The 13,325-nt window shown below is 35.6% G+C and overlaps 1 protein-coding gene across 8 annotated transcripts in view; it reads left to right on the top strand.

The window, feature by feature from the left end:
* The window catches only part of RPS6KC1 (ribosomal protein S6 kinase C1), a 248,245-nt gene that overhangs the window by 185,285 nt on the left and 49,635 nt on the right, over positions 1-13,325 (top strand). For all 8 annotated transcript variants that reach the window (XR_009210687.1, XR_009210686.1, XM_032137687.2 and 5 more), the window contains one exon: positions 81-170. Coding sequence is in view for 6 of the 8 variants with exons in the window: in XM_032137687.2 (XP_031993578.1) it covers positions 81-170 (90 nt within the window). In the remaining 2 variants the exon portion in view is untranslated. The remainder of the gene's footprint in view (positions 1-80; positions 171-13,325) is intronic.

The following is a 13,325-nucleotide window of genomic DNA, read 5'->3' on the forward strand; positions in this document are numbered from 1 at the left end:
CAAAAGGAGTAATTACAGTTCACTTCTGCAGAAAATGGAAGAGAAAAATGTTTTGATTTCTCCTGTCGTTTTGTTTTTAGGACACATTCAGCTAACGTATTTTAGCAGGTGGAGTGAGGTTGAAGATTCCTGTGACAGCGATGCCATAGAGAGAATGTACTGTGCCCCAGGTTAGAGCAATCTCCTAAAATGTTTCACTTGAAAAAGTGGTTCGGCAGCTCTCATTTCTTTATAGAAGTTGTATTTTTGTATTTTTCACTAGCAGTTTACATATGTGTTGGATTTGGTTATCTGTTTAACCCTTCAAAAAAGAAAAGTTGGGGCTAAACCAATGAAGTAATTCATAGGTATATATGTGTATGTATATATGTGTGTCCACATATATATTATTGTTAAATGAGTTTATACCTCACTAAGTATTATTAAATGAGTTTATACCTCACTAAGAACGGCAGTGAATTCTTAGAAATGTCTTAACTTCTTAGTGTTTACAAGGACCTTTAAATACCCTGATCCTCTTTAGATGCATGATATTTTTCTTTCTTTTTTTTTTTTTTTTTTTTTGAGACATATCTCACTCTGTCACACAGGCTGGTATGCAGTGGTGCTGTTATGGCTCGCTGCAGCCTCCAACTCCTGGGCTCAAGCAGTCTGTTGCCTCAGCTTCTGAGTAGCTGGGACTATAGGTGTGCACCACCATGCCTGGATAATTTTTTTAAAAAACATTTTTTGTAGAGATGAGGTCTTTCTGTGTTGCCCAGGCTGGTCTAGAACTCCTGGGCTCAAGATGCTGGGATTACAGGTGCATGCCACTACTCCCGGCTAATTTAAAAATTTTTTTTTTTTAAATAGAAACAGGGCTTTGCTGTGTTGCTCAGACTGGTCCTGAACACCTGGCCTCAAGCAATCCTGCTGCCCCAGCCTCTGGAACAGCTGGGATTACAGGCATGAGCCATGGTGCCCGGCACAATGGAGGTTTTAAAAATGCAATATGATTTTAGTGATGTGCCAACCTGGCATTTTATAACAAATTTTTATAGACACAACAGTTTTATCTTGCCCTTACTGTATTGTCTTTATTTTTTAAAAATTAGAGATTTATTCTGTGGGTGTTAGATCTTTTACTAACAATTATAGGTAGCATAAGCATATGAATTGCATTTGAGTTGGTTTTTCTCAGTCATCAGTGCAGATGGGGCTGTATTATGAATCCAAAGTTTGTTCACCTTTTGCTTACCGTTTAGCCTCTTTGGATGGCCAGAGTCACTTCACCTGTCACCCCATTGGCCTTCAAAGGTGTTTCAAGCTGATTTTTTTTGACATAATCTGCTTAGGTGTTGATCAATACAGTATTTAATACTTAACAGCTAACTAATGTATTGATGCTAACCTTGTTTCTCTGCATAATGGGAAGTGATAATGATAAGGATTAAAAGAGCTAGATTGTTTCTAGTTACAACTTCCATTGTTAAGAATTATTTCTGCAGTAGAGAATACCAGTTTTCCAACCTATAAAATAAATATCCTAAAACGTTCCTGAAAGCAACTATTAGGGTTTTCTTTTCTTTCCTCCTTCTTCCTTCAAATTAAGACTGGTTTTTATTTACTGTTAGAGACAATAGAGCACACTTACATTTTTTTCTCAAATAGATAATGTGATGTTATGTACTGAAATCATATTAGTTAATAGGATAAAAAATTTCATGTTTAATTCACTTCATTACAGTTACTTGATTAAAAAAAACTAGATCCTCCCCACTTTCTAATTTGATAAGAAATAACATTTTAGGTTCCAGTGTACTTAGAAATATATTTGTTAATTATAATGAATTTGGAATTTTTAGAATCAAACTTAATTTGGGAGTTTTTTTGAGTCATGCCTGTTACATCCTAAAGTGAAGTGCAGTGGGAACCATATAGCAAAACAAAACCAAACATTTATGGAATATTGTTTAATATTTGTAAGTAGCTTCTTATTTCTTATTTTTGTTGTTACTTTCTTTTTTTTCTCCTGGTTCCTAGTAAGTGTATATATTGTTACTTATTGGAAACTATCTGTAAATTTGTGCTTGAGCATTCTAGCAGATTATTTTTCTTTATTCTCAAGCACAGTCATATTTACTTTAATATCCATAACATGTTGGTATCCTGAGAGTTTTAATATATGTGGAACAGAACCATATTACATTCATCAACAGATACACACTTTCGATTTCATATACTGAAATACTGAATTTAATACAGATCTGTTTCTAAGTTCTAATTTTTAAGCCTTGTCCCAGAAATTACAATTCTCCTAGTTGACCAGCAGGTGGCAGTCTACCATTAATGGATTTTGCTGTCCTCTTCCAGGTTGTCCTTCACTAGCATTTGAAAAAAGCTGTAGTCTGAAGAGGTGCTTTGTTGTCATTATTTGCATAAAAGAATTGTACTTCCAAGCTTTGTGAGTTGCAAAAGTGTTCTAGTGTTATGGCATGCTTTGTGAACAATGTGGAAAGGCTTTCCATTCATTGGGCCTGTTAATTTTAGCAACCAGGTAAAACAAAACAAGTAATGGCCTTAATAGAAAAGTAATACCAATGTTCTACTTAAGATGACCTTAAATCTAGAGAGTTATAGAACTTGGTTAAGTCTATGTGCTCGTACCCCTCACTTATAACTTAAGGGGAATTGGAGCAAAAATTTATAAATTACTGTTTGCCCCAAAAGTTGATAGGCAGTGCTACTGATAAATCAAAACTACAGATAGGTTTTCCTCTCCTCAAAGGATGGAAGCAATGATAATATGTTAATATTTCAATGCTTAAAAATACAAATCAGTAACTACATGGGGCATAGATTGTTTAACCACCTTTTGATCTACTCTTAGGAACACTAAGGCTTGAAGTAATTTCCTTTCATGTGATCCCCTCCCTCTTACTTCCCAAGTCTAACCTTAGTATTATTGTCCAAGTAACTCTAAAGCATGTTAAGCAGCCGATGTTTGGTTAGAAAGAAAAGTTGTCACAAGATTATGATGAGAGCAACTCACTTCTGTTTAAACAGTGTGCACCCTCTACCCTGCCACTTCACCTCCTGGGAATCCTTATCACATATTTGTCCTGAAAACATTATCCACCTGCCCTGTACTTTATAATATCAGCAGTCTATCTTTTTATCTTGTGGATGATGTGCCTTTATATTTTGAGAAAAATTTCCAGTAACAGATTCGATTTGCATGGACAGAAACTTGAGCAAATGCCAAACTAGCAGGGGGGCCATTATTCTGCTCTATAAATAAGTTTAAAAAAGAAAAAACACACACACAGAAACCTGTGAATCAACATGTTTTGGTTTAATTGAGGGGAAAAGCAAGACAGATAAATTTTGAAATGCAAATGATCACCTTCTGTTATTTAAGTATAGTTTCTGCCAACTTTGTGATCCTAGATTTTAAAAAGTCATAATTATTTTAACAATGTATACTCCCAAGGATGCCCGAAATTCACAAGTTTCTATAACAAAACTGAGAACTTTTTAAAAAGTTGCCACTTTTTTATATTAAAGAAAACAAATCCAACAACAAAAAGACAAAAACCATGGAGCTTTCTCTGTCTACATCTGTGAAAAAGCCAGCGCATAAATGGCTGCAGCTGCAGACCCATCAAGAGGGTCTTGAGAATACGAATTCACTGATCAAACCCAGCCCTGTTTTCAAAGTAGAAGCCATTCCTTTTAGATTCACTTTGTATCCTTAGATTATCTAGGATGATTCTCTAGAAAGGTTTTATTTTAAATAAACATCATTCATGGTAAATGGGTTCCTTTCATACCACAGAAACACAGAATGGAGTTCAGGAAGAGAAAAGGCAAAAGAAATAGTCCACAAAGTAGGAACAGATTGTATAGCATGACAATATAAATATAACACTGTCTGGTTTCCACATTAGGAGACTTAGATACTTTATTAGGATACACAGGTTCTTCTGTTTTTTTGTTGTGAGGGATTAGAAAATAAAAACTGGAGTAAATTGGTTATTTTTCTCTGGAGGACTTTCCTCTGGTTACTCTGATTTTATATCTGTTTTTACACACATACACACAAAAGTTTTAGCCAAAAGATTTTATATGCTTTATCATTTGATTTATTAACTTATGATAATAAAGAATAAATCTTTGTTTATAGTGTTTTAAGTATAAAGGAAAAATAAAATGTCAAATTTTTTTTTTTTTTACTACTTTTTTTTTTCTTGACTCTTATCATTCAAAAACAGCTAGAAAACAGAACCTGTACTACTAAGCATATAAAGTACAAAAAAAAAAACTGAGTCTGAGGTGGGAGGATTGCTTGAGGCTGTGAGTGTGAGACTGCAGTGTGCTGTGATCATGCCTGCGAATAGCTACTGCACTCCAGCCTGGGCAACATAGCAAGACCTTGTCTCTTAAACAAAAATACAAGAAAATGATATTTAAAGCTTAATATATGATCTGAGACAAGTGCATGAAATTATTTGTGTTAGTTAACCTAATATAGTCACTTAAGTTTCCCATTCTAGTCTTGAACAAGTTGATATGGTATCCTATCAGTGTGTGTCCTTCACTTTTATTTTCTGCCCTATTATGAGTCTTTAATTTTAAATGCTTGAAATTTACATTGATATTTGTCATTGAATACTTTTCAGACCTGAGAATTTATAGGTGCATATGTGTATAAATTGAAGAAGTCCAAAATGCTTTTCACTGCAGCCCGATCTCCATGCTCCCAGATGTCAAATGACAGCTTTGCTTCCTCTCTTAGGCAATTTCACACTTGGAAACAGCTCACAGCTGACGGTGAAAAGTGAAACATAGAAAAATCATGCTGAAAACTATCTGTAAAAATTCAGTTTTAGGGCATGACGTTTATTGACTACCTTTCTTTGCTCTTCTAGCCTGACTTTATCAAACAATCCAGGAATATATTTTGGGGAATAGTTTCCCCTGTCCTTCTCCATAATCATGTTTTCCATGGCATTTGTTTCTTTTTAGGCATGGAGCTCCATGTAATAGTTATGTATCTGATAATTAAAACTAGGACTCAGACCATGGATGGAGTTTAAAATATCTTGAGGCTATCAGAAGTTTTTAAGGTTTAGAACATTTAGACGGAATTGAGAACTACCAAACCTGTGTATTGTCCCAGATCAGGTATTAACTCATTGCTTGACCTCGGGAAATTTATTTAAGACTTTCTAGGCCTCAATTTGACAGTAGCAAAATAGATTTGTTGGATATAAGTAAAATCACAGATGTCAGATCATCTGACATCCTCCTTACATAAAATGTACTCAAAATTGAAGTTTATCTTATTAAGGCAGGATTTTTCCCCCAAGGGTAAATATTGATTTCTTATCTAATGTTAGTAGAGTTAAAAAATTATTTTATTAGGATGACTGAGTATGTATTTTTACCGATTGATAGAGTTTGTACATAAAGTATATCCTGTGGAAATAAGGGATTTATGGAAAATACTTTCATTTAGAGGAATGAAGCCAAAACAACTTTTGTTTGGGGTGAAAGTTGAATGTCAAGATTCTCAACAAACAAAATTGTTTAAACAAGAAAGAAATATTTAGATATGATAATTTATGGGACCTGGATAATTTCAGCAAACATGAGAAATCTAATGTTAAGAATGGGAGATTGATAGTGAAAGCAAATAAATATAGATGTATATTTCAAAATAATAATGACATAACCAGGAGATACCACTTTTTTTCCTAAAACAGAAAGAAGGTGGCAGCAAGAGGGAACTATAGGAATGATTTTGAGTAAAATATTTATGGTTAATATTTAAATATTATGTTTCAGACAGTAACTGTTTTATTTACCCTTAAGCAAAACTTCAGCAATAGGTAGCTATCTTGTACATAGTATTTTAATGTTTTCCTGGAATGATTAACAAGTATGTTTAGTCCTTTGCCCTCAGTTCTTATCATCATAAAAACCAAATCTATTTATTCTTCAGGAGAACCAGTTAATTTTTCAGTTTGCCATAGAATAGTGAGACTTTTCCACTGAAGAAAATTTCTTGATACACTTCACCACTGTATATCCATGAAACTTGTAACGTGAGTATAGAGTACAAGCAAAAAAGGCTTCAAGTTAACACAAGTCTTACCTTGTCTAGGCAAGGCCCTTGTGGTGCAAAGAAGATTAAAGGATCATTTTAGGGGGACTTGAGGGTCTAAAACCCTGGAATCCATGGGCCAGTCACCATCACATCTCGGTTAAGTTTGCTCCGTATTGAAACAGACTATTCTGAAATCATGATTCTCCTATCAGGCCAGAGTGTGATTTGTCTCTAGTGGTGAGAATGAGACAAAGTAAGAGCAAAGAATTCAGTCCCTGTTATTTGGCATCTTAGCAAATGACACATTAGCACATCCCAAGAGAAGTTTAATGAATTGATGTTTTGATACGGAAGAGGTGAAAAACAATGTCTCTGTACATTTTGTAATACTACCTGATATTTGGAGTGGAGGGTTTATGTCAAGCTTTAGAGTATTAAAAATAAGTTAATCTTAACCTTTTATTCACCCCAAACCTTTTTTCTTGATGATCTTGGGCAAATTTCTTTTTCAGAAGAGGAACATGAGACTAGAGACTTATAGTTTAAAGTATTAGCTACAGTGTAATGCTTTTTCATTTTTCATATCTCAGTTGACTTTTGTCAACTCTTCAGTAATTGGCCTCACCACTGCATTATTATAAAGAAGAAAGTGAACTGACTTTTGCCTCTGATGTTTAACAAAGATGTAATGCTGAGTCTTAAACATTATATACCAGTGCAATTGGCTAACTACTTTTATCAAATCATCAGTTTCTGTATCCCATAACATTTTGTAAATTTTAATCTCCATTAGGTTACCAGGTCTTACTCCTTCCAAGCAATTCTTCACAAATTCTTCCTTCGAATAAATGTTTAAAAATGCTAAGGTTTTTAAAAATGAGTGAGGATAAGGCAAGTAGGATTTCTGAAGCTCCTTTAATAGCCGTGCATGTAGCTGTCTGCCTAACACAGCAGCAGAGCGGCAGAGAGAGCGCAAGCGAGTGCGAGAGCTGTGCCTGTCATTCTCACAATTTTCAGTTAGCCTTTTTCTCATCAATCAACTGTAATGGCTTTGGTTGGGTAACACTGTGACACCTGATGGCTCTTCAGAATGGAGTTGTTGTGATATGATCAATGGAAAATGGGGCATGCTGTTGGTTTTTTCCAACTAGAAATACAGGGTGAGAGAGTAAGCAAGATTGTTTAGAGCTCAGAATTATAATTATAATCAGTCAACCAGAAGTCATGTGGTAGTTACTAGTTTCTTATTTTATCTCACAAGAAAACCGTATAGTAATGATACCTATAAACTCCCTTGAACAAGTAATTCTTGGCTCTCGAGTGCTGAATCAAGTGAAATTAAGGAGTTTTGACCCAAGTTGTACAGATAATTGCAGGAAAGCTCAGAACATGGTTGCCAGGTCACCACGACAACAAGAAATTCAGAGCTAGGTAGTGGGAGAAAAGTGGAATTAGACATGTAGCCAAGCCTAGCCTGAACTAGCTGAGTGTGGTCTGCACTCACGTTCAGTTCCGCACAATACAGCAGGCCCAGGGATTCAGGTAATTGAATTACCTAAAAACCAACTGAATAAATGATGAGGTGGTGGCAGGAAGCGAGGCTAGAGACTGAGGTGAGCCAAAAAAGCAAATGTGTATAGGGTGGAGCAGCACCACATATCCCCTGTCACCTTGCAGCATTGGGAGAAGAGCGGGGGCCCCAGCTGCTGCAGACTTCTCTCTCTGGAAAGTGCCAGTCTCTGTCATTGGTCTTCTCTGGATAATACGCTAATTAGAGTAATGTGATTCCAGGAACTTTCAAACAGTTCATGTACCCTGCTCAACAAATACAGCATTTGAATAAGCAATTGAGTACAATGCTGGAGGACTTCATGGAATATAGAATGGATAATTAGGCAGTCAATGTTTTCTGAAATAGTATAAAATAAGAAAAAAGGAGCAAAATGCCCATTTGAAAGGATGGGCTAGGAAATGAAAATTCCAGGCTGTAGTTAGTCTATCATGTAAGAATGAAGATCTGCCTCAGAAATGTGAGACTATAGGGAAGTTTCTTCTGTCTGACTTGACTCATTTCAAGTACAAGGCCCCTGTGAACAGCTTTGCACCTTTGAACTTGTGAACTTTAAGCTATTAAACTTTGATGTTTTAGTTTATAACTATTAGAGGAGCATTCCAAACCTGGAATTAAAATGAAATTTTATTCTCATAGTTGCTATGGCTTTTAGTTTTGCTTTCGGTTGTAACATTTTCTATTGTCATATACAAAAACTTAAAAAAATTGTCTCTATATTTAAAATAATACCCCGGCTAGGTAGTGTAGTTGTCCTACAATACATTTAAATGAATTTGTTTTTGATAACATTTAAAAAATATTTCTAATTGATACAAATGGTCTCACGAGCCCACCAGCCAAATAGAACCAACTTACAAATTTGTGGCACATTTTATGGAATTAGGTGCCTAAATTCCTTTAACTGAACAGCGATAGAAAAAACCTTGAGTTATCTTCCAGTCCTGTCTTCTTTATTCCCCCAGGGTTTTTTCAGCTTTTTTTTTTTTTTTTTTGAGACAGAGTCTTGCTCTGTCACCCAGGCTGGAGTACAATGGTGTGATCTGGGCTCACTATAACCTCCACCTCCTGGGTTCAAGCAGTTCTCCTGCCTCAGTCTCCCAAGTAGCTGGGATTACAGGCGGCCACCACCATGCCCCGGCTAATTTTTTGTATTTTTAGTAGAGACGGAGTTTTGCCATGTTGGCCAGGCTGGTCCTGAACTCCTGACCTCAGGTCATCCACCTGCTTGGGCCTCCCAAAGTGCTGGGATTACAGGCGTAAGCCACCGTGCCCAGCCCAGCTTTCTTTTCTTGATGTAACACACGCCCCCTGTGCCAGAGCAAACTGTACCATCCAGAGGCAGTCATTGTGCTTTGCATGGGGAGCACTGGAAGGTGTCCATTCCACCACCTGAGTTTAGGCTACCTTCATCTCTTGCCTGGAATAGTGCAGTCAGCTGACTAGCCTCCACTCTCACCCTCTAATCTTTGTTTCTTCCTGCTGCTGAGTATGCTTTAGATGATGTTTTAAACTTTTTAGCCTACAACTTGTAAAAGTGCAAAAGGACTTGATGTAGATCTGCGTGCTCAATGGAACTTAAAGCGAATGTGATGAGGGCTTTGGAGGTGCTTTGAATGCCTTGAATGGACAGTGCTACAAAATACAAGATTGATATATTTATTCAACAAACATTTATTAAATGCCTCCTGTGTCCCAGGCAGCGTGCCTAGGAGCCAGAAATAAAAGACATAATTGGTATAATATTGATGGTTACTTTTGAAGATTTACATGAAAAGGAGTCTACCCAAACAGAAGAAATATACAATTGGTTAACTAGGATGTTAATAGACCTTTATAGGTGAATAGTTGTATTTATAGAACGGTAATTTTCTGAGCTAACAAAAGACATGCTTAGCTGTCCCCCTTCCCACAGTTTAGTTCTATATATTGTTGGATACAAAAAATGCTTTCTTCTGTGTTTCTTTCTCTTTGCTCTTTAGTCATCAGCTGCAGTGGAAGACTAATGCTCAGCCCCTGCATAGAAAATCTTTATACACAGCAAGAGCTGGTGAGAGAAATTGACTAGGATTTTGTAATTCTAGTCCCTTTCAATTAGCAACAGATGCTGCAGGGAAAGATTGCCTGTGTAGGAACACAGTACTAATGTTTCTGTGCCCTCGCTGACATGGAATGCTCATTGCAAAAGAAAGATGTTCTTTTCCTTGGTCGAAGTTGTCTCCAATGACAGATTAGATTTTTTTATCCTTTCTCTACTCCTAAATCCATTAATGAAGTCTGACTCCCTTGGAAGAAAGTTAAATTCTTGACCAATTGTAACAGCATTTCTAATTGAATACTTAAAGAATTTATAGAAAGTTTAGACATTCCAGCTTCCTTTCTGATAGTATAAAGGTATATACATTGTGCTTAATTTTAAGGTTTAGAAGAATTTGCCTTTGTTCTTATGTTGTCTTATTTACCAGAGATCTTTTTTTGATCCTAAAAGTTAATATATTTTGTCTCTTATGTTTTTTTTCCCCCAAAGAAAGCTTTGGAATCCTTAAGGTCAGATATTTAAAGTGAAAACTTTTTATTATTTTGAGAAAAAATCCTGTGGCGTTAGAAAACTATACTTACTTTTCACCTCTTTCCCTAGTGTATTTACTACTGATTATCATTTTAATGTATTGTATGGATCTCGTGGCCTTAAAATTGGCCTATCATTCTGATATTTGGATAAAGCATTATGTTAATTATGTGATACATTCTTCCAGCATCTAACTATTGGTTTATTTTGAGTATTACATAAACACTTTATTTACAATGATGGCTGCTTTTTAATTAAATTTTATATGACTTCTTAATAACAGTTCCACAGTTGCTATAACTTTGAGAGTGAAAAGAAATGAGTCTTTTAAGATTCTATTCATTTAAAAAAGCCTAGTTAAGAAAAATAGTTTAGGAGTTCTAAATTACAATAGAATTTCTCTATAAGTGAAATTCTCTTCTAAGAAGATTCCGAACATATTGTATTTCCTGCTGTATCTTGGGGAGAGAAGATAGCAACAACAGAATATATTGCCAGAAGGAGGTTATGGACTTGTCTCTGGGAATTTTTGGAATGGGGATGGGTAACTATATTGTTAGTAAAGGTAAAGTGAAGAATGAGATGATCTATGTGGTGCTCCTTTAGTGGAAAAACCAGGGAACTGAGTCAGATGTCCTCTCCAGTCTGACGGTGTGTCTTAACACATATCTGTAAATGTGGAATATCAGATTCCCTTATTAAGCATTTTAAAAATGATGTCTTTTAAAGAAAAGTAAATGCTGAATTTGGGATATTGAAGGCCCCACAATTGCTTAAAATGCAAGATGGTTCATGTTTATAAAATTTTATGGAAACGTTTTCGTTTAAAGCTTGAGTTTAACTTGCAGTTTCTAGTTTGCTCAATTTTCAATTCAATTTCCAGTGTAATGTTAGATCTGTCTTTGGTTATTTTTGCATCATGTCTTTGACAAATCCATGCAGTTTAAATTGGATAATCTTAAAAGGCAAGGCCTGTACACTTAGATAAGCGTATGTCATGAAGCATACATCATGATTTTAGTATGCTGGAATCACATAGTCTCTCCAATGTCTTTCAAACTTCCTTAAGTCTGAGAGTGTGTACTGTTCTTCTTTCCCTTCCTTTCCCATCGCTATATAGACATCTTATGGTTGAGTCCAAGCTCTCTGCTTTTTTGTTCCTTTACTTTTGGGAGCCAAGCTTATTATAGTTGCAGTTCTGGATTTAGGGTAAACATTATTATTTTGGCTGTAAGAGGGAGACTTGGAAGACTCCGAATATCCTAAGGACTATAAAGCTTTGTTATTCTGTGTTTTAGCAAGCTCTTTGGCAATATGGGCTACCAAGACAGCATTATTTTTCTGAAAAATGTCTTGGCTTATCGAAGAGTGTTCTATGAGATGTTAAACATGAGTAAAGCAAAGGTAGGCAAAGCACATTTTATGTTGTGATATCTTTGTTTTATTTATTCTTGTTTATTCACCTGTGAAATATGATAGTTTGAATCATTAGTATGAATCAGTAAGATTCTATATTATAGTTAGAATATCAGAATACTGAAGTGAAAGTTCTAGAATTTTACTAAACAGTTTGCACATGTTTGATGTCCTTAAAAATTTATGGATGAGTTGAAATTTAATCAGGAGCTGATTCTGTGTCTCCATTACATTAAAAGATGATAATGGTTAGATTTAGTGACCCTGATTCATTTCACTTACCACCAGGTAATTAGTCTTTTAGGGAAAGAAAGGAGTGGCTATGTATAGAAAGGAGAAAAGGAAGAAGATTGAGGAATGCTTGCTCATTTTAGCATAATCCACTCTTTGGGCATCTTAGGTTAATGGAGGGAGAAGAAGTTATGAGAAAGGCTCATGAGTGCTTTTGAAAACACTTTCAAGATCATAAAATTACAGATTATAAGAGGCTGAAAGAATGTTAGAGGTCTGGCTGTTCTCATTTTCAGAGAAGCATAGTAATATACTCAGCCAAGCTCAAACAGCAGCATAACCAGAGTGCTGGCAATACATCTGTTTGACTTAAGGACAAAAATCCAGGATTCTTTGATATCACCTTCTCTTTTTGAGTTTTTGTGGGAATAAACTGAGAAATTGTTTTCTGAGGTAATAGTTTGTTTTTCTCTGATCATGTTTCTTAATGCCTGTAGTGTGCCACTACACTTGTGGAGAATAAGGATACTGTTTTATCAAGCCTAGAAACTGCAATTATAGAATGTAGTGGTAGGGAATAGGGCATGCCCAGAGACTTAACACCTTGTGTTTTATAGGAAAAATGTTTTGAAAATTGGCAAAAAAAAAAAGTGGTAGAATTTATCGTCTAAAATATTTTTCTAGGCCAGGCGTGGTGGCTTGTGCCTGTAATTCCAGCACTCTGTGAGGCCAAGGCAGGAGAATTACTTGAGCCTAGGAGGTTGAGACCAGCCTGAACAACATGGTGAAATCCTCTGTCTACAAAAAATAGAAATAAAAAAATTAGCCAAGTGTGGTGGTGCATGCCTGTGGTCCCAGCTACTTAGGAGGCTGAGGTGGGAGGACTGCTTGAGCCCAGGAGGGCGAGGCTGCAGTGAGCCGTCATCCTGCCACTGCACTCCAGCCTGGGTGACAGAATGAGAACCTTAAAAAAAAAAAAAAAAAAAGGAAAAGAAAACAAAATGTTTTTCTGCTTGTTTCTAGAGATTTTTCAAATTTCTCAAATTCACTGTGTTATTCTTTTAAAATAGCCTCAGAGACTTATATGATATTTCTTTTCATTCTCTACTTTTGATTTTAGGCACATACACCTGATGTTTGTAGTAACTATCGTGTTGCTTTATATATAAATCAGTGTTGTTGGTTTATGCTTAGATTTTTTACATAGAGTTTGCAAGTAAAGTAGTTTTAGAGTAGTGGTCTTTGACAGCCACACAACCTCAGGCTTCTTTTTGGCAATACAGTTTCAGTGTGTATCTTAAAATTTTTAATCTAAGAATTACTGATATTTAAGGAGGTTAAAAGGGCAGCCAAATAAAGTCCTTTGTTCTGATAATTGAAAGGATTTTTTTTCTATTTTAATACCTATAAAGAAGAAATTCTACAACTACTTACCTTCACCTGTTCTT

This window comes from Hylobates moloch, unplaced genomic scaffold (genome assembly GCF_009828535.3).
Source record: "Hylobates moloch isolate HMO894 unplaced genomic scaffold, HMol_V3 SCAFFOLD_18, whole genome shotgun sequence".
In the NCBI taxonomy this organism is placed as follows: Eukaryota; Metazoa; Chordata; class Mammalia; order Primates; family Hylobatidae; genus Hylobates; species Hylobates moloch.